Source organism: Musca vetustissima, unplaced genomic scaffold (genome assembly GCF_032173495.1).
Source record: "Musca vetustissima isolate MV318-11 ecotype Yass unplaced genomic scaffold, APGP_CSIRO_Mvet_v1 utg57006, whole genome shotgun sequence".
In the NCBI taxonomy this organism is placed as follows: Eukaryota; Metazoa; Arthropoda; class Insecta; order Diptera; family Muscidae; genus Musca; species Musca vetustissima.
In genome coordinates, this window is record NW_026881377.1 from 135,646 (window position 1) to 158,616 (window position 22,971).

The window sequence follows — 22,971 nt, forward strand, 5'->3', positions numbered from 1 at the left end:
TAGAACAAACTTGGGTGCATGATTGAATTACAACATTGAATCGGAACCTAAAGAAGTCGGTCTTTGAAATACGTTGGTAGGTTCTTATCAATTTCACCTTATTTTCAAATATGACAAACCTGATTCTGATTGGATGTATACATATCGGTAAATTTAATGACCGAATTTATTATCCAGACGCAATTAAAATTAGGGCTTTAAGTCTAGTTTAAGCCCAAACGCGGATGGTTTTTAAACTTTTTTCATATGCTGTCCTTAGGGCCCTGATTACGACGGTATACTTTAATCCGTATTACCTTAGATAGGGACCTTCAAAGTCCCTCTCCGACACTTGTATTTTCTCATCATTTATCTGTCTCCATTATCATTTTAAAGGTTAAATAAGTCACCCCTATTCCGTATGTCGTCGTCGTTGTCGACGACGTTTCTCTTTCGACATCACTTCGCATCGACATCGACATCACTTCGACACTGATTTGGTATTCTGTAACACTCATGCGACGATGTCGACTATTTATCGATAATATCAATAAAAACAAAAATTTTGTTGCATATTTTTGGGCAAAAATGTGTTTGTATCCTTCACCGCACTGTGGCACAGGGCATTATGTCTTGGTAAATGTGTTTGCAACGACCAAAAAGAAACGAGATAGACCCATAGTTACTTTTTAGTATATAGTATGTACATAGAATTATTTTTCAGTCGATTTATGCATGTCCCTCCATTCATGTATTATTTTAAACAAGTTACATGCCACCATTATGATCCGAACGGAATGAAATTTGGAAAAAATCCATCCAATTGGGATGAAATTTTATTTCCACATAGACGAGTCCTATTGACATTGGTCAAAATCGGTTTAGGTTTATATATAGATCCCATATATTTTTCTTTATTTACACTTTATTTTGCATTAAGTATTGAATAGATTCTAAAATGATGTATCCTGTTCTTGTCCGGCCGTTTTTTTTTATTTTAAAAAAAAAAAAAAAAATGTTCAAACGCTTCAGTCGTCAACAAAAACTATGACGAAGAAATCTTCGACATCGTCGTCGTCACACATTGTTACGGAATACCAAAAATGTTTCAATAGTTATCGATAAATGTCGATAATGACATAGGGAATACCAATTTGCAAAAGACGACTCTCTTCGACGTCGTTTCGTGTCGACGACGACATACAGAATAGGGGTGAGTATATAGAGTTTCGTTAACAACATAGGTGCCCAAAATTAAAATGCGTTAGTATGTGTGAGAGAAAACAGAACAGTACCGAACAAAATTGTGTGTACATTTTGGTGGTCGGAAAAATTATTGAAGAATTTAATTTTTGTTATTATATAAATTAAAATCATTATTAAAAATGTTTTTATATGAATTACAAATTGTATATGTCACAAAAATCTAATAAAGATTATAAAGTAGCATATACCGAGATAATAATCATATTGTAATATTAAATACTACGATAATTATCAAATATTTAATTCTTTTAAAAAACAGCAATTGTTCTGTTGTTTTTAAAAATTTTTAAACATAAAAAACGCATTTTGAATAATAAAATAAAAATCCAAATATACTGAAACACTTTTATCCCTAAGTGTTATTTCGTTGATTTTCTAGTTGTGCGGACACAAAGTTGTGCGCGCACCCCAGCATGTGTTCATTCGTTGCCTGTCAAACATAGGTGCCCATCAGTATACTTTAAAGTAGCTGCCTACTCACACGCATTGTTATGCTCTTTCAGTCAGTCGTTGTTTGACAGGCAACGAATGAACACATGCTGGGGTGCGCGCACAACTTTGTGTCCGCACAACTAGAAAATCAACGAAATAACACTTAGGGATAAAAGTGTTTCAGTATATTTGGATTTTTATTTTATTATTCAAAATGCGTTTTTTATGTTTAAAAATTTTTAAAAACAACAGAACAATTGCTGTTTTTTAAAAGAATTAAATATTTGATAATTATCGTAGTATTTAATATTACAATATGATTATTATCTCGGTATATGCTACTTTATAATCTTTATTAGATTTTTGTGACATATACAATTTGTAATTCATATAAAAACATTTTTAATAATGATTTTAATTTATATAATAACAAAAATTAAATTCTTCAATAATTTTTCCGACCACCAAAATGTACACACAATTTTGTTCGGTACTGTTCTGTTTTCTCTCACACATACTAACGCATTTTAATTTTGGGCACCTATGCTGTCAAACAACGACTGACTGAAAGAGCATAACAATGCGTGTGAGTAGGCAGCTACTTTAAAGTATACTGATGGGCACCTATGCCATCAGTATACTTTAAAGTAGCTGCCTACTCACACGCATTGTTATGCTCTTTCAGTCAGTCGTTGTTTGACAGGCAACGAATGAACACATGCTGGGGTGCGCGCACAACTTTGTGTCCGCACAACTAGAAAATCAACGAAATAACACTTAGGGATAAAAGTGTTTCAGTATATTTGGATTTTTATTTTATTATTCAAAATGCGTTTTTTATGTTTAAAAATTTTTAAAAACAACAGAACAATTGCTGTTTTTTAAAAGAATTAAATATTTGATAATTATCGTAGTATTTAATATTACAATATGATTATTATCTCGGTATATGCTACTTTATAATCTTTATTAGATTTTTGTGACATATACAATTTGTAATTCATATAAAAACATTTTTAATAATGATTTTAATTTATATAATAACAAAAATTAAATTCTTCAATAATTTTTCCGACCACCAAAATGTACACACAATTTTGTTCGGTACTGTTCTGTTTTCTCTCACACATACTAACGCATTTTAATTTTGGGCACCTATGCTGTCAAACAACGACTGACTGAAAGAGCATAACAATGCGTGTGAGTAGGCAGCTACTTTAAAGTATACTGATGGGCACCTATGGTTAACAAGTTTTTGTTCCGTGCTATTATACATTGAACCGCATTCTGCTTGGATTTACACACATATATATATATATATATATATAAATTTATTGACCGGAATTTATTATCCAGACGCAATTAAAACCAGTAAGGAAAGTAGTAAAGTCGGACGGGCCGACTATATGATACCCTTCACCACTATGGGTAGGGGAGAGGGGGGCACCTTTGAACACTTTTTGCTTTCAAGCCTTATAACATTTTTTATTTTATAATTTTTGGTGTCTTATATATTTTAACTAATAGGTACATATGTAACATTTAAAATGAGTATACATATGACATACTATAAGCTTGATAAATATATTTTATTACTGTTTTAATGGACGAACTCAAAGTGTTCAAAACTGCCCCCCAGGGGGGCACCTTTGAACAGGGGTTGGCATTTTTGAACGACATGGTTTTTTACTGTGTTTATGTTCAAATATGTATGTATTTTATTCATACATATCAGAAATGCATTAATTCATTAAAAAATATATAAAAATGTTCAAAATTTAAAAAATTTAGATCAAAAGTTATTAAAACATAAAATGACTTAAAAACAAAAATTAATATGGTGAAAAATACAGTTAATTTCGTAATCATATTAGCCCATTTGAAATTTTGAGAAATCGAAGCCAAATGTTAAAAACTCCTTTTTTTACTCGAGTTTAATGGGCATGTTCAAAGGTGCCCCACCCATGGCATTTTACGGAAATTTAAAAAAAACTTTTTTTGTAATAAATATATATGAAAGAAATTACATTAGTTATGTTTGAAATGATTGTTGGAATGCAAAAAATTTGTTTGACGAAAGAAAACTATCACAGAATTCTTCCTGCGCCCTTAAAACCAAATGAATAAAAGTTTACAATTACACTGAGAAAACATGGTCACCCATGCACAATTTTTCGACAACTGAAAAAGCAAGCCAAAGTGGTTTACGCATATAGAGAACAAGATTGCCATATACAAAAATGTGGTTGCGGGTCGGAAAAATATTAAACCAAGATTTTATGAGCGCTGTTCAAAGCTGCCCCACGTTCAAAGGTGCCCCCCTCTCCCCTATATTAAACAGGACTATTAACATGAAATTGGATGAAATAAAATATGTGATATTTATCTAAATGTGAATCTAACTCGATCTATTCATAAAGTATATAAATCGACTTCAAACAAATATAAATAGGTCATCAGTAGGGCTATGTCTGTACTTCTAGAAAACGCAACTACGTAATTCTATGCTAAATTTTGTACGTTGTGCAAAATTTGATGTCAATCTGACTAACATGAGGAGATTGATGCCCAATTTACTTGAAATCGGGAGAAAATATATATGGAAGCTCTATCCAAATATTAAGCGAATTCAAACAAACTTGTCAGGTTAGGTTATACTAATTTCAGAACGTTTTGTTCCTATTGGTTCCATGGTGCATCAATTACTTAAAATCAATCTATAATAAAAGGGAGCTATATCTAAATCTGGACCGATTTTCTCGAAACGTGGCCGACATCACTCTAGGCTCAATTCAGTACGTTATACCAAATTTCGTGCAAATCGAAGGATATATAGCGACTTTGGTGCACCATTTACATGAAATCGGACGAAACTATATATGGGAGCTGTATATAAATCAGGATCGATGTTCGTGAAACTAGGCAGACATCATTCTAGGCTCTATTAAGTACGTTATAACAAATTCCGTGCAAATCGAAGGATATACAGGGACTTTGGTGCACCATTTACATGATATCGGACGAAACTATATATGGGAGCTTTATCTAAATCTTGACCTATTTTCACGAAACTTGGCAGGCATCATTCTAGACTCAATTCAGTACGTTATGCCAAATTTCGTGCAAATCGCAAGATATATGTGGTTCACCATTTACATGAAATCGAACGAAACTATATATGGGAGCTATATCTAAATATGGACCGATTTTCACGAAACAAGGCAGACATCACTCTAGACTCAATTAAGTACGTTATGCCAAATTTCGTGCAAATCGAAAGATATATAGCGACTTTGGTGCACCATTTACATGAAATCGGACGAAATTATATGTGGGAGCTATATAATTTTCTGGACCGATTTTCATGAAACTTGGCAGACCTCACTCTAGGTTCAATTCAGCACGTTATGCCAAATTTCGTGCAAATCGAAAGATATATAGGGACTTTGGGGCACCATTTACATGAAATCGGACGAAACTATATATGGGAGCAATATCGAAATCTGGACCGATTTTCACGAAACTTGGCAGACATCATTCTAGACCTAAATGATTAGGCTGTACCAAATTTCGTGCAAATCGAAAGATATATAGGGACCGTTTAATATATATATATATGGGAGATATATCTAAATCTGAACCGATTTTTCCCAATTTCAATAGGGTTCGTCCTTGGGCCGAATAAGTGACCTGTGCCAAATTTCATCCAATTCGGATCATAAATGCGACCTGTACTTTGTTTACAATTTAACATGGACAGACAGACAGACAGACGGACGGACATGCATTAATAGACTTAGAAAGTGATTCTATGCATATTCTCAAAAGGAACCATGTGTCTATCTCGTTTCCTTTTGCCTGTTACAAACATATGCACAAAGACATAATAACCCTGTACCACAGTGTGGTGAAGGGTATAACTAGGGCTTTAAGTCAAGCTTCAACCCGGTCGCGTATCGTTTTAAAATTTTTAGCATATGCCGTCCTTGAGGCCCTGCATACGACTGTATATATTAATCCGTATTTCCGTAGATATGGCCCTCCAATGTTCTGCTTGGACACTTGTCGTTTCTCATGATTTATGTGTCTCCTTTATCATTTTAAAGATTCAATACATTGATTAAAAAGTAAATGTATTGGGACAAAATGTTTTTACAAAGAAGATTCTGTTGCGTAGCCTGAGTTGCCACCAGTCCATTGGAAAAAGTCTTTAATCCCACCCTCAAAAAGAAGATTCCATATTTGTCATCTGTCCATAGGAGAAAGTCTTAAAACCACTGTAGAAGTCCGGCCACCACTTCTACTTTTCATTAAAAAAAAGAATGTCTCAGGAAATATGCAATTTTTTGATTATATAATTACAATTAGCAAACTTGCATTTAATTGACACTCATATTTTTTTTACGAATTTTGAAAGGGTCACCGTGGAATTTTGGAGGCCCATACCTTAGGAAGTACGGTCTTTTTTCGAAAAGAAAATTACACTTTTGTAATCAGAACTTCAAACGCATTAAGATTATACCTATATTTATTCATCCGAAATACAAGGGTCCAAGAGGAACTTTAGAGGCCCATACCTCCGGAAATACGGATATCCGCAAGAACTTATTTATATCAGTTTAATCAGGGGTTCAGGACAATGAGGACAACATATTATACAAATTTCAAAACTAGCCGCGAAAGGGCCAAAACTAGAGTAGTTCCATAAAATTATTTCATTGGGTGCTAATACAGGGCTGTGCGTTGGATGACCCATCAACTCCAAGTTTTACCCAAAAATAGACTGGATTGAGTATCTTTCGCTTGTTATTAAAATTTCGTGAAAGACTTCAGACAAATTACATATAGAATACTATTCAAAATTGAACGCATTACATTGTCCAAGGTAAACAGTAGCAAGTAGCGCATAGATCTATGATTCGTAAACTTTTGGGTTCTTGTAAAGAACTTTTGAGCACCGCGATCTTCTTTTTCGCATAACTTATCACCAAACGAGACAATTTTTTTACTCGCTTTTAAATTGTGCGGTATCTAACGATTAATTACACCCAGGGGTTCATGCCAAAATGAATGCACGCTGGTAGATGTTCCTATGACGATTTTGCATTATGTGTTATAGGACGATTCCACATTCTTTGATATAGGAATTTTATTTATCGTCATACAAAGATGAAAAAATTTTCAAAGAAACGATTATTTAAAAATATAATTTTTTTTTTTGAAAATTATTGAAGAATTTTTGAAAATGATCAGAGCTTTAAAAATTGACTTTCAGCTTGTCCGGAAAGACTCCCTTCATCTTGTCTATGAAGACTCCCTTCAGCTCATCTATAGTGATTCCCTTTTAGCTCTCAGATAAAGATTTTTTTAGCTCTTATGTAAATACTCACTTCTACTCGAAATTCGTGCAAAACAGTTTTTTCCTAAACGGCATTTACATTTCAACTTTTTCCGGGTTAACCTACTTTGTGACGATTTATTTGAAATATATTCAAAGGAATTGACAATTTAAACCCACAGGGTTAACGTAATCCGGTACAATGTAAACGTACTATTATACTATAGATTGTTCCTTACACTGAACGACTAAGTTGTAAGGTCATTATAAGGTTGTGAGTCTCTAAGAGTTTGTAAAACAATAAAATATTTTTTCTAGACCCACTGATTAGTATGTCAACCATCATATCTCGATTAGAAGAGACGGTCTAAATAGGTGTGTCTGCCTATTATAACTTTTAATTTATTAACTGACCGCAGTTGGGGACCGTTCGTCAGGATATTTTGCATGTCAACCCTGTTCCGGTTTATGAAAATAGTAATAATCCATTAAGGTCGGCATCTCTAAACACTTTTTTGGACAACATTAGAATCGAAATATTGCGACATTTTCCATTGGGAAGTGGAAATTAACTTAATTCGCATTTTTGGGTGTTGTATTAAATCGCTGAGTAACGGATCGAGGGAAAGTACTTAATTGATAAAATTTTTACCGAATAGCCGTCGTTTATCCGATTGAAACAAGGTTTTACATAGCGTACTGAATTGGGTCTAGAATGGATTTTGTTAAATTAGGTTTAAATGTGTTTAGATTTAGACATAAATCCCATTAACATGCTAATTTGCAATTATGTTTGCTTCAAATCGGTTCAAATTTTGAACATAGCTTCCATATCTATTTTTGTTCCTACAACACTACCGTTTTCCGATTGAAATACTATTTTGCATATACATATTTTAAAATTGATTCTATACCTTGGGTACTTTTCCTACCTTTATACTTACAAACGTGAAATTCATATAAACAATATACATATTGATAAATTTATTTATTTAGTTTATTTTTTTGTAATAGGCACAGAGTTCGAAGCACAGCTGTTGAATAAAAAATAATAGTTCTACAAAATTATTTAATAATTAATTTGTAAAGTTTATTTTGGGCAGCGCATATGATGTAATCAAATCTGCATATGGAAATACCAGATTTCCTCTTCATACAGATTCGATGACACGTTTCAAGTCTCTAGAAGCAGCGGCATTTATCAGTTGGACACTGAGAATCATAATTAAGACATTGGTCCATGCACCAGGTGTCGGTACCTTCTTTACCAGCCAACTCACCAATGGCAACACATTCTTGACTGTAAGAAGAAAAATAGGTTTTTAGTAAATATTTAAGAGGGATTTTGTAAATTATCATATCAAGAGGTAGACGAGGAAAAAACAAATCACGTTAATTAATGTTGTGATTCCTATTTGACTGGCTTTTTTCAATATTTTCGATTATTTGTAAATTTATAATACTTACGGGCAATGACAGGCCGTTGCCGGACAATTGGGTGGATAACGCAAACAATTAGTTTCACACCAATTATCCATACCAGGCAAAGCACGGAAGGCAGGAGATGCAATACACTTTTGATCTCTGTAAGTGAAAAGCAAAATATAAATTTTGTAAAGTGTAATTTCATGTCAAAATAATTATTGTCATATTATTTCAGTTTGAAAAAAGTAAAGACGTTTGTAACACAAAATAATATATACTTAAAAAATATTAAAAATAAAATAGAGATTTTTCAAAATTTATAATTGAAAAATATTGTGCCCTCAATAAATACTAGAATGAGCAGCAATAACAACAGGTATGTAACAATTAATCTATCTTCGAAGTTTGACCGATATTACCTCCTTTCAAAATCAAATATTCAGATATCTGTCAAACTTCAAGGACTTCCCTTGAGTAGATATCACTGACATTTTAATTTTATTTCAGAAAAGAAAATGTTTGGGATCGTCTAAGCAGAGTACGGAAATCGACGAGTTCGGAAAACCTCGTCAGATCTAGAACGAATTTGAGATCGAAGCCATCACAACGTTTTCAGCTAATGAAACAAATGGCGGCAAATCATCATAAGCAGCAACAACAACAACAACATCCGAAGCATCAATCAATGGCACAAAGAGAAAGTCCTCGGCGGCCCTTAACACCTAACTCAAATCGAAGTGGTCCTGGTGTTTCACGTGCATCCAAATGTTGTCCACCAAAACCTATTGTAATGCCTCAGATGGATAATCGTGGATATTTCTTCAACAACAAACCAACAAAAATGCTAAAAGAACTTATGAATGCACGAAGCTTAATCAATTCCAAATCATCTATGGCAATGGATGAGAATCGAACCGGTGCAGGACACACTAGTAGTATATCAATTCCAAGAAAAAGTTCCACAAATTTATTGACACCACCAAGCTACACAAAATTATCTCGGGAAAAAGAAGATTATGAAACCGAGGAGGAAGAAATGGGCGAAGAGGAAGAATATAAATTGGCCCCGCTAATGTCTTCAAGATCACATTTCAATTTGGAAAAGAGTAGTCGCCATATCCTAAGACATTTCCATGAAGTTCTACAGGAACGAGGCAGAGGTGATATGTCACCTGAGGAATTGGAATTAGTGAAAAATGTTCTCAAATCAGATGAACGTTATCGTTGTGTAGATAAAAATAATCCAAAACTATATAAGGATATTCTCAAGGATCAACTAAAGGATATTCTTAAACATGAACATGTTGTCAAACAGGCTTTACATAAATTGGAATCTAAAGAAAGTCTCCATCCAGAACTACATGATAAAGAACATTTGGAAGAGTCCCAGATTTGCACACCTTGTCCGGAGGAACCTAAGAAACTGGAAGTAGATGTGGTGTTCAAAAATGTACCCTCTCTTGAAAGAGAAATATTAATTCTACGAGCATTGGGTGAGAAATTGGAATCAACATTAAATAGAACCAATTCACAACGAAATATTGTCAAATATCAAGACATCAAGGACACTGAGAACAGAATAAAAGAAAATCTGAATTCAAATATTCCACCAATAATATTGCAAATAAAACCCTTTGGTTATGTGAGAGGTCCCGAGCACAATGCCTCAATTGTATTGGCCCCACTAAGCATCAGGCTTATTATTGGTATTGCAATGGAATTTTATATTGCTCAAAAATCTATTGTAGAACTGAAGAACGATGCCAATCAATCATTCTTTATGCCACTGGATTCCGAAAATCCCGAAATGAAAAAGACCTCATTTATGAAACTCAAAGAAAATCCAAATATTTTCATAAAATACATTAAATCAAAAGATCCGGCAGTTTCATTCAACCTACTGGATCATGATCCAATCTTCTTTAATAATATTCTGAAGAATAACAAAACAACAAGTGATATAACAATCGATAAAGAACAGGAGGAAATCAGTAATGCAGAACATCAAGATTCCTTTATAAATTCTCAAAATAGGTCGCCTTTTACTACGGTGGAGAAATTAAATGAAGGAAAAGAGGAATTATTAGCAGTAGTTGACCTCCAGCAGCGACATTTCGTGAGAGTTAAGCAACGTCGCCGCATTCGAAAATCTGTTACCCCTCTGCTTGTGGACAAGCCCGATGCGAATCCAAAAAATCATCTCTTGAAAACCATTTTAGTTGGTGTAGTACAAATCTCCTGTTTTATGCTACTCATTATGGCCTTCACCCTACCCGATGCCAAGTGCTGAATAACTGATATAATAGTTATTTTTTTTTAAATTCTGGAATGTTTAACGGAAATTTCGGAAGTTCAACTTATGTTTATTGTGTTTTATTCATTAGTTTAACTTCGGTAATATCCAATTTCAATAAATTATTTAATTTTTTTTTGGAGTTTTAACTAAAGAAGTATTGAAATAGCCGTGATAAATTCTGGATGGAGGGTCAGTATGTTTTTGTTTTTATTTACAAATATTGTAAATTGTAAACATAGTTATGGACCAATCGTCACGAAATTTTGTATATGGGGTGGATTCTGACCAGGAAAGAACCCTATAATTGTTGGTAATGTTCCGTTAATATTTAGGGGATGAAATGGACCAAAAATTAATTTTTTTATGTTTTTTTGATCACTCTAGCGGCCACAATTATAACCCAAACATTATGAAATTTTGCATTGAGAGGCAAATCAGGCCAAAGAAAAAGCACGGCTGTTTTGGTCAATATTTAGCGTGTCAAATGGACCCAGACTTTAGTGTGAAAAATTACAAAATTTTTATAAGACGTAGATCGGAAAAGTTGATAATATATCGAAGATCTTTAAATTGATATACGTAAATATTTGAAGAAGTCTATGTGATATGATATTACTCCACTAGAGGGCGGAAATGTCGCGCTGATCGCTTTGCAATTTTACATAAAGTTCCGGTTATGGTCCAGGGCGCCGCCTATAATTTTCATTGATGTTGAGATGATATTTAAGGGGTTGAATAAACCGAAAACTTTATTTTTTACAGATGTTCTAGTCTCTCTAGATGTCATTATTATATGCAGATCATCTCATATTTTACACGATGAAGGTGATCTGACCAAATACGTAGAACGGCTGTTATATGATGATCGCTCAATATTCCGAGCGTCAAATAAACCTAAACCTTCGGTGTAAAGGGACATAGTTGTTATTTTATGGTGTAAATATTCACTTCGGGAAAACAAGATTTGGAAAATATGCCATGTTTAGAAAGTGGAACTGTTGACCTATATTATCGGTCAAGATGGTGTAAATATCTCGAAATATTGCCCAGGATCAGAATATGGAATCGCATACTTAGAACGGCTGTTTAGATGATGATCGGTCAATCAACCGAGGATAAACTCAATCAAAAAAGTCGGTGTAAAGTGACAAAGTTGTATTTAATATTCACATTGGGAAACAATAAATGGAAAATATGCCAAGGTTAGAAAGAGGAACTGTTGACCTATAATCGGTCAAGAGGGTGCGAATATCTCCAAATATTGTCCAGGCTCAGAATATGGAACCACAGAAAATTAAACTATTGTGGTAGTTGTGTAGGGTATCATATGGTCGGAATCATCCGACAGTACTGCTCCGCTCACTGGTTTTTAATATGGATATTTGATACTCTATGAGATATTTCTATGGATATTTGATACTCTAGATCAAGTTTGAAGATGGGACCCATTGGTTCACTCCTTCTGGTACCTCCCCCACAAAATGATCAAAATTGTGGAAAAAAATTAGTTTTATAATGAAATGCAAATGGACTATCAGATTTTAACGAAACTTCGTACAACCTATTATCTTTACCAAGCCTAGATCGAGTTTGAAGACGGAACCCATTGGCCCGCTCTTTCGGGTACCTCGCCCACAAAATTGTCAAAATTTTCAATTGTTTTTTAAAACCAATATTAGGGATGGGAATGTCCGATTTGAACCAAACTTTGCACAACCTATTATCAACCTTATGGCTAAGGGTTTATATACTTTGATACGGCGAAAATGTGCCTCATCGAAATATTGGTTTTAGACCCCATGTTTCTTTGGACCAAATCGGTTTCAGAATATTTGGTTTCGATTTACACATGTCCGTCCGTTGTCCGTCTGTCTGACTGGCTGGTGCGCACGATAAATCTCGAAGTTAGCAACCGATTCCATTCAAACTTTGTATATTTTAATATTTCTTCCAAACTCCTTCGCCACCCATTCGCCACTCCTACTGGCACCTCCCCCACAAAATGTTGAAAATTGTGCTAAAAATTAATTATTATTTTTACCAAGCCTTGATCGAGTTTGAAGACGGAACCCATTGGCCCACTCTTTCTGGTACCTCGCCCACAAAATTGTCAAAATTTTCATTTTTTTTAAATCCAATATTAGGCGATGGGAATGTCTGATTTGAACCAAACTTTGCACAACCTATTATCTTAACCAAGCCTCGATCAAGTTTGAAGATGGGACCGATTGGTTCACTCTTTCTGGTACCTCCCCCACAAAAATCTTCAATATTTATAAATCCAATATTAGGCTATTGGAATGTCCGATTTGCATAATCTATTATCTTTACCAATCCTAGATCAAGTCCGAAGTTGGGACACAACTGCTCTCTTCTCTGGTACATCCCACAAAACGGGTTAATATTACATATTTGATCAACATAAAATCCGAAACCTATTTAATTAAACATAAACCTTATATAAAAGGAAGAAGACCTCCTCCGCAAGCCATAGGGTGAGGGTATACCTCAGTCGGCAACACCGACCGACACTTTTTTTACTTGTTTAATATACCGAAATTAAAAGGGATACCCCGAAAATTGGACCAATGTTAATAATTTTTAGTAGGGATATTTCGTACTCTGTCAGAAACCAAAATAGTGTGTTATAGCCCATTCGTTTGAACAACGTGTCAAATATCCTCAAAATACAAAAAATCGGGGGTACCATTATATAGTCCATATGTTTCCGACTAATTCCCTTTCGGTTGATTTCTGCGGCCGAGAATTTGAAAATTTGGTTCAACGTACTGGTAAATGCAAACGTACCCGCGATAATAAAGTTTCTGATTTGTATACCCTTCACCACACTGTGGTACAGGGTATTATGTCTTTGTGCATATGTTTGTAACTGGCAAAAATAATCGAGATAGATCCATGGTTCCTTTTGAGAATATGCATAGAATTACTTTCTGAGTCGATTTATGCATGTCCGTCCGTCCGTCTGTCTGTCCATGTTAAATTGTAAACAAAGTACAGGTCGCATTTATGATCCGAATGGGATCAAAATTGGCACAGCTCATTTGTTTGTCCCAAGGACGAACCCTATTGAAATTGGAAAAAATCGGTCCAGATTTAGATATAGCTCCCATATATATTTTCGGCCGATTTAAGGTAAATGGGTTACCAAAGTCCCTAAATATCTTTCGATTTGCACGAAATTCGTTATAGTCTACTGAATTAGGTCTAGAATGATGTGTGCCAAGTTTCGTGAAAATCGGTTCAGATTTAGATATAGTTCCCATATATAGTTTCGTCCGATTTTAGGTATATGGTGCACGAAAGTCCCTGAAAATCATTTGATTTGCACGAATTTTGGCATAGCGTATTGAATTATGTCTAGAATGACGTGTGCTAAGTTTCGTGAAAATCGGTTCAGATTTAGATATAGCTCCCATATATAGTTTCGCCAGATTTAAGGTAAATAATGTACCAAAATCCCTATATATCTTTCGATTTGCACGAAATTTGGGAAAGCCTACTGAATTAGGTCTAGAATGATGTGTGCTAAGTTTCGTGAAAATCGGTTCAGATTTAGATATAGCTCCCATATATAGTTTCGTCCGATTTCAGGTAAATAGTGCACCAAAGTCTTTGAAAATCATTTGATTTGCACGAATTTTGGCATAGCGTATTGAATTAAGTCTGGAATGATGTGTATACCTCCTATATATATTTTCATCCGATTTTAATTAAATTGTGCACAAAAGATCCACAGCTAGGCCTATTGACACAACATATTGAAATTAATATAAATTAATCTCTGGCAAGTTTGCTTCAAATCGGTTCAGATATTTTGCTTTAAATTTATTTACATAATGTTGTCCCATTGTAAGAAGCAACTCTATATCTGACAAAAATTTAGTATAGGTTGCAGAATGACATGTTTAATTTCATGTTAATGGTCCTTCAAGAATGCGACGTCTGTTAGGATTTCGTCTGTTGGATATACCCAAAGTGGTGAAGGGTATCATATAGTCGGCCCCGTCCGACTTTACTACTTTCCTTAATGGTTTTACTTCGATTTGTTACAAGAGACATTTGGGTATGAAAGGTTTTTTTGTAAAGAAGCAATAAATAGCTTATGGGGAGAATATCCCAACAAAAAACTAAGGAAACTGGCGAGATCCGAAACTAAGTCTTCTCTGCTTACCCCTCGGCGGACAATGCCATACATTCCCCATTAATAAATAAGTGTTTTTTTATAAAAACAGCAAACTGTTGCTGACTATTTTGCAAAAACCAAGTTTGTGAAATATCTCAATCAGTTTGCGTTGAATTTAACAGTCTGCGTTGAAAAATCCTTTTTATTCATGGCGGGGTTTTGTTGGCTTGGTAAATTTTCGAAATAAATTATATAACCGCCATCTACAGGTCACCTTAGTGACTTCAACAGAAGTAACGGATGGGTTATTAAAATGCAACACGGGTTTCATTAGTTTATTTACAGTGGTATTGCTATTTCTCAATAGATGGCGCTGCTCAAAATATATACAAGAAAGAGGTTGCCAATTATAAGTATTTACACGTTAATTTAAATAAATTAAATTAAATAGATTAAAGCGGGATATTTACAAAATTAATTTATAAAAACATTATCTTATATATTAAAGTATTATATTATTTTTATAACCATAACCATATTTAAAGAAGTTCAAAGAATAAAACAGCATTTAGTAAAAGTTTTATTTGATATATTTATTTGTTTTTTTTATTATTTAAAATTATGTTTTATTATTTAGTTTTTTTCTGTTTTTTGTTTATTTTATTTTTACACTTAAGTTAATAAAAACCCCAGCCAAAAGCATTTAAAAAAAAAATTACAACTTAAAATGTACAATAAAATATATCTAAAAATAACAATAAAAATACTAATAAACAAATAATGAGCAACACGTTGGTGGTGTTAATGGCAGTAATTTTTGTTTTTATAAAAATAAAAATGGTTAAATGCATTTTTTTGTTTGTTTCTCTTTTTGGTAATTTTTTTAGTTTAATTTTTTGTGTGTTTTTTTTTTTTTTTTTTGGTATGAAAATGTGTGAAAGTGTAATTTTAAGGGTATTTATACATATGTGTTGTTTGAAGTGATGTAATACAGTCAATCGAGGTAATAACGAAACTATTTTTGGGTTCCATATCAGAAACTATAAGAAATCTATCCAATTGGGTCCAATAAACATTTTTCGTTATAACCCTGTCTGACTGCTAATATTTAAATTTGCATTATAAAGCCAAATTAAAGCATGTGTGTATTTATGTATTATGTGTAGATGTATGTGCGCGTGTGTGTTGATGGAGTTGGTGTTATGAGCGGAACTAAGCACCTGATTCCTTAAGCAGATCAAGATAAATTCCTCTCAAATTGTTTGTGCTGGTATTTTTTAAATATGTGCGTAAGCATTTACAAAGAGATAGACATTTTTTGTGCGACTCTTTTATTTTCTTTCAAGCTGTAGCAGTATTAGCAGAATAGAGTAGGTAGTCTTAGTGCTCCATCCTCCATGTAAGACACTAGTGTCTTGAGGAGTTTCTATAAAAAGCAAAAAAGCATAGATCGATATCAATAATTTATATACAGAAAATAATAGTGGCGACGATTATGATTTATAGTTTCAATTTTTTTTATTAAATTTTGTCATACGCGGCTCCATGCCACTTCACTTACCTTACAATCAATGGGAAAACATTATTATCCTCAGGCGCTCTATAATCTCTGTAGTACAGCAAATAGGGATTCTTTTTGTTAACGAATAGTGGTGGCAGACCACCACCAGTGTTGGAAACAATGGCAATATCAGCACAGTTACGGAAGGTTTCTGGAAATAAATCATTACAGAAATAATAATTTTTATATGCATTTATTTTCTTTGTTATTTCTTGTTTTTGGTGTTTGTCATCTCTCTTTCTCTCTTACCAGCTTTACCACAACCCACAGCCTCAGTACCATTGGCACAAGTACCCCACATATTTGCCGTATAATAGGTCCATTGCAAAACACACTGGGTACAGGTGACATAGGGTGGCAAACGAACACGATAACGGAAAATATCCTTCTTTTTAGCTTCACGTGGTATCAAGAAACGATGTTCCCGACTTCCAGAGATATATAGGGGATAACGATCAAAACATTCTTGGGTGGCTTCTTTACGGGGATTATTGTTCGGACACAAATACATTTCAAAGCGACCATAATGGTTGGCAGTCAGCTCAACTTCGACATCAATTTCCTAAGGGGAATAGACATTAAGAAAGACAAAATAAAATATTTTTTTAAAAATAGAAAATTAATGGTATTTCCAAAAATCCTCGATTGTCTAACCTTCAAAAATATTAAAAATTAAACAATTTTCACATTAAAATCTTCTAAAAGATTCACGATTTATAGTCTAAAAGTTTTCAAAAATTCGCGACTTTTGATTTCGAAAATTTTAATAACCCACTAGTCTAAAATTGCACGAATAAAATCTTCGATTTTTTTTCACAAAAGCCTTAATTTATTTCTTGTCTAAAGAACCTATTTTTGGTCTAAAACACTCTCAATAAAACTTAGGATTATTGATCTTAAATCTGTTAATAAAATATTTGATTATTGGTCTGACGATATCTTAATAAAATCCAATATTTCAGGTCTACATGTCTTTAAGCAATATGCATAATGTTTGGTGTAAAAGTCCTTCAAATAAATCCAATGTCTTTGCCATAAAAGCTCTTATAAATCTATGTGTTTTGAAAAAAAACACGATTTCAGGTCTTAAGGCTCATTAATAAAATTTACGAATTTTGGAACAAAGGTTCTTCCAAAAAATCTACGATTTCTTGTCTAAAACTCCTTGTATAAAATCCCCAAATTATTCAATAAAATCTGGTCTAAAAGTCCACCAATAAAATCCACGAGTTCTGGTCTAAAAGTCTTAAAAAAAATTCACCACATTTGGTCTCAAAGTCCTAGTAGATTTTATAACTAGTTTATATATTTATTTAAACATGTTTTAACATATTATTTTATTTTCACAGAAAACTGCATATGTCAGAAAAACTAAGCTATCCACACATTAATATCGACAATAAATTAAATTTGAGTACCCTTTTGTAGCAAATTTCATGACTCGAGTTCACCCAAATTCAAATTGTACCAAATTTAGCATACATTATTTCCAATCCATCATACTTCCTGCATAGCCCGATCCTACACCCTCACAATTATATCAAGTTTAGTACACAATAGTACGAATTTCCAATATTTCCTACTGAACCCAAATCCACATCCCCACAGTTATCCCAAATCCAAGTTTCAGGATTCCAACTCTATCGGTTCACCCACAATTCAAATTGTACCAAATTTAGTACATAGTAGTACCAATTTCCAAAACTTCCTACATGCCCCATTTCTACACCCCCACAGTGATCCTAGATCCAACTTTCGGGATTCCAACACTATCGGTTCACCCACAATTCAAATTGTACCAAATTTATGACACAGTAGTACCAATTTCCAAAATTTCCAATCCTACACTTCCACAGTGATCCTAATTCCAAGTTTTAGGATTCAGGTTCACCCACAATTCAAAATGTACCAAATTTAGAACACATTAGTAAAAATTTTTAAAAATTCCTACATATCTCGATCTTACACCTCAACAGTGATCATGACTCAAAATTTCATGATTCTAGCTCTATTGGTTCACCTAAAATTCAAATTGTACCATATTTAGTACACATGATTATAAATTGCTTAAACTGAATCCTGACCCCTACAGTGATCATGACTACAAATTTCATTGTTTCCGCTCTATCGGTTCATCCAAATCCAAATTGTATCAATTATAGTACGATTTAGTTCTTTTCGTACACATCAGTGTAAATTTCCAAAACTACGTACATATCCCATCCCTACACTCCGATGGTAATGTTAATTTCAGGAATCCAGCTTGATTTGTACCTCCAAAATAAATTTGCATCAAATATAGTACCATATAATACTTTTTGAACACATGAGTACATGCTATCAAAACCATCTCCTTAAATGGAACCTACTTCTCAACCTTAAGCCACACTCCAAATTTCAAGTTTTAGCGCTATCCGTTCACATGCTACGAAATGGTACCTAATTTAGTACATTTTCGTACTTTTCGGATAGTTATAGCTCGAATTTCACATCTATCCTACCCTCCATCAACGACTACCAACCCAAATTTCAGAGTTCTAGCTCCAACGGTTCGCCAAATACAAATCACATTTAGTACTTTTCGTATCGTTCTAGTATGGATTTCCAAAAAAAACCCCAGTCTTATCTGTCACATTTGGGCCAAGAGTGAACCTCACCCAAAATTTCAAGATTCTAGCTTCAGCCGTTTCGTCTGGGCGTTGATTAATCGTTAAATCAGTCAGTCAGTCAATCAATTTACTCTTTTATTAGTATAGATGATTTCTGGTGTAAAATGCCTTCGACAAAGTCCATCTTTCTTGACTAAAAGTCATAAATGATATTTAAAAATCCACAATGTCTGGCCCAATAGTCGTTCACATTATCATTGATGTTATCGTTTTCTTTTCCTTTTACTCACCTGTCCCGCTGTATAATATTTCGATATAATACCCTTGGCATATTCGCCGCCGGCCTCATGCGGCCGTGGTGTTTTCAAATGATACGCATCACCGCATACACCACAACGTCCCTGATTTTGTTCCCATTGGACGGCATAGCCACCACAAAACAGTTCATTGTCATTGTAATTCACGGGATTTGGATAACCAAAACGCCACATGGCATTACGGGCGGGTGGATCCATCAGACGGCCATGACCAGCCACCAGGGTGGCCAAAAAAAGATTAAAGCCTAAAATGGCCTAAAAATCGAGAAATAAAAAATTAAAGGTATCACACATTTTTATAAAAAGAACACATATAAATAATACCCACCAATGAGACTAGCATGGAGTAGGACATTTTGTTACTACTTGAACACTCTACACAGGATGACAGTGATCTGAAATGAAAAGTAAAACAAAAACATCAGACATTGAAAATGTTGTTTATAAAAATTAACTGTTATATAACTGGTTTATGCGGTGAAAGATAGGCGACAACAACATAAAACAGCTATGCGGTTTAAAAAATAAAAAAAAAAGAAAACATAATGTAAATAACCTCACAGTTTAACCGGTAAAAGGAGAAAAACAAAACAGATAAGTTAAGAAAATTTCAAAAACTATAAAGCAAAATGATCAAAATTGTGATGAAATTTAATTTTGTAATATTATGCGAACGGACTATCCGATTTGAATCAAACCTATTATCTTCAGCAAGCCATTGGTCCACTCCTTCTTGTACCTCCTCTACAAATTGTCAAAATGTTCAATATTTATAAATCTAACATCAGGCGAGTGGAATGTCCGATTTGAACCAAACCTTGCACAAACTATTATCTTTACTTAGCCTAAATCAAGTTCGAAGATGGGAGCGATCGGTCCACTCTTTCTGATACCTCCCCAAACAGGGTTAATATTTTACATACTTGTTTATGTGTTTGAAATAAGCTCATTTTCCAAGAGAAATTTCGGGTTATCGGAAAATCAAAGATTTATTTCCCGAATATGTTAAGTATGGGTACATGTTTGTATATAGTCCCTATATCAGGGTCCAGCTCATTTTAGGTATTTTTTTATTGTCGTAGGCGTATTTTCAAATCGTAATTTGCATACCAGGTCTTTTTCAAATAATGTTGTCAATACAGGTCCATTTTTCAAATATGCATTGCATAAAGTTCCCGCCCTTTACAAAATGTTAAAGGTTTCAATTCGAAATAAAATCTTCTCTATTATATATCGCTCATTTGCTGCAAGACTCAAAAACTCAACTCAAAAAACGTGATTTTCGAGTTAATGATGCACGATTGTTCGCTATAATAGACCTTATGTTCTGTAAAAAATTCATATGAATATCTCTTACACACTAATTGAGAAGAAGTTCCCATATAAAGTGTGAGTAAATTGAAAACTTAAAACGCATTTTCTGCAAGATCGTTTTTTTGCGTTAGACTGTCTTGCACCAAATGAGCGATATGTTTGCAATCAAATTTTCACATATTTTCTTATAAAAAGTCGAAATCGTTTATAACGACACCGATTTTAGTGACATATCGGTTGATAGAGATAGATAACATTGTTTTTTACTATCCACTAGTCGAAAATGTCCCTGCTCCAAAATTACTTATTTTAAAAAATAATGTCCTTTCACTGTGTTATTATTTCTATATTTTTAATCGGTGTTTAAACCAACCTAAAACCCCCTCGTTCTGTTGACATTCCAATGAAGTGCAAGGACGTTTATAAGCAGGGCACAGAATATTTAACACATTGTCTATATCAACCTACGACCATTGACTGGACATAAATTGCCTTGGGCAGCAAAACATGTTGAACTATAAACAATCGACGAAATTCAATTTTCAGCATCGTCACCGATTATTAATTTTGGGGCTATGTCACAGCACTCATTGGCACATTAAAATATTGAATAAAATAAAATCCCCGAAAAGAGGCATTTAACAAAACAGAACAAAAATAACAACAACATCATTCAATATTAAAATGAACTTAAAACAGAATCACATTAACATTGCAGGGCAAAACCAACATCAGCATCAGCGTTAATATCAACAACACTATCAACAGCATAACTTAACGCTTGTTGTCGAACGTCGTACCTGGCTTGTTCGTAGACTGACTCTCTGTCTCCATCGTTGGTTGACAGCCGCACTTGGCAGTCAGCCAAATGGATTTAATCAGGTTTCAGTTTGAATTAATCGTATAGCTGGTACCATTTTAGTAGCTTAGCTACCCCCGCCTGAATTGTGTTTTGTACCAGAAGTGTCGACTGCAGAGTGACAACAAAGATGCAACAACGACAATATCCGATGATAGTCATTTGTAATTTGTATTTTTGGTAAAACAAAAGACCTGACATTACCTATTTGAAGCAATTGACAAAAATGTATTTAGGCAGAATCAACATGGAATTTTTTGTGGGGATAATAGGGAATTTGGATGTGATGTTCTTGTCAGGAAAGGTGAGGGACATTTATTTTCATATTTGGGAAACAAAACAATTTTAATTTTAATAAATACTGTGGGAATTAATGGGTTTCGGACACAGGCGTGTAACCTTTCGTGGTGTTCGGGTTGTGACCTTTTGAAAGTTTAGAAAAACAGACAAAAAAGTTGTTGGTCCATTCGATCTTCCAATAATTATTGATGACCAGAGTCCATAACTGTGACAATCGGTCCATAACTGTGATTTGCACTTTCATCTCAAATTACATTGGACAGACGCGCGGCAAACATAACTGAATCGATTCAGCCAGTTGAGATAGGTTTGATCTAGGAGTAATATTTAGTGGTGTTACAAATTCTTGAGGTCAAAGAAGTTCACAATATCCTCACACTTGTGTGTGGTATAATAATACAGTGAATTCCCGAATGTACACATCCTCTACAGTGAACTCTTGATAATGTGAACTAATTAATGTGGGGGTAGATCATATTTTCGAAATTGTTCACTTTTTCGCTTCGACCAGTTTATTTACCGCTATTTTTTTTTTTAATTTGTTCACAGTATCGAGAGTTCACTGTTTTAACATTTTGCCCCTTTAATAATTCAGCATCATTTTGTTTTCAAAACTTTGTAAACAAAATTCTGAAATATAGGTTACGTTATTATTATTATTATTATTGTGGCGCATGTACCAAAGAACAACAACACAATTATGCGTTTCAAATGCAAAACAGCAAAAAATTTGTATTAATGAAGATAAAAATAAAATCACGGTTGCAAATTATCAAAATAACAATAATGGGTACACACACCTTCTTGAGATCACGAGCCTTCTCATTCATGTTGTTTACGTTTTTTTTGGTTCGTTACGTTTCAAAGGTAACCTACCTCAATGGAATCGTCAAAATAAAATCAAAGCAAAACAACATCAATGAACCTGCAAATAAGTTTATGGATAACTATATTTTTTTGTTAATTCTGACTTAAGTGGAAGATACCTCTTTCTTTGCCTGCGATTATAATCATGATCATCAAAAAACACTAAAAATCGATATTAAAACGACACTTTGCTGGATTGTTTTGTGAATCGATATAAATAAAAACGGCTGTAAATTTCCAGATAAAGATTAATGTGATTTTGGT

At 33.8% G+C, this 22,971-nt stretch overlaps 1 protein-coding gene across 1 annotated transcript; it reads right to left on the reverse strand.

Annotated features, from left to right (window-relative positions):
* Positions 1 to 8,191: 8,191 nt before the first annotated feature.
* On the reverse strand, positions 8,192 to 19,758 carry LOC133327335 (uncharacterized). Its single transcript, XM_061535898.1, has 6 exons — positions 19,696 to 19,758; positions 19,341 to 19,622; positions 16,691 to 17,003; positions 16,442 to 16,592; positions 8,483 to 8,599; positions 8,192 to 8,315 (listed from the first exon to the last, which is right to left on the reverse strand). The coding sequence occupies exons 1-6, from the start codon at positions 19,720 to 19,722 to the stop codon at positions 8,198 to 8,200; spliced, it is 1,008 nt and encodes a 335-aa protein (XP_061391882.1). The 5' UTR covers positions 19,723 to 19,758; the 3' UTR covers positions 8,192 to 8,197.
* Between the last annotated feature and the right edge of the window lie 3,213 nt (positions 19,759 to 22,971).

Bases quoted from the DNA above. Each gene is read 5' to 3' on its own strand.
- LOC133327335 (XM_061535898.1), bottom strand. From the start codon at position 19,722: ATGTCCTACTCCATGCTAGTCTCATTG. The intron at 16,593-16,690 runs GTAAGAGAGAAA...ATTTATTTCCAG, and splicing joins TGTGGGTTGTGGTAAAGCTG to AAACCTTCCGTAACTGTGCT. The intron at 8,316-8,482 runs GTAAGTATTATA...TTCTTCTTACAG, and splicing joins GCAACGGCCTGTCATTGCCC to TCAAGAATGTGTTGCCATTG.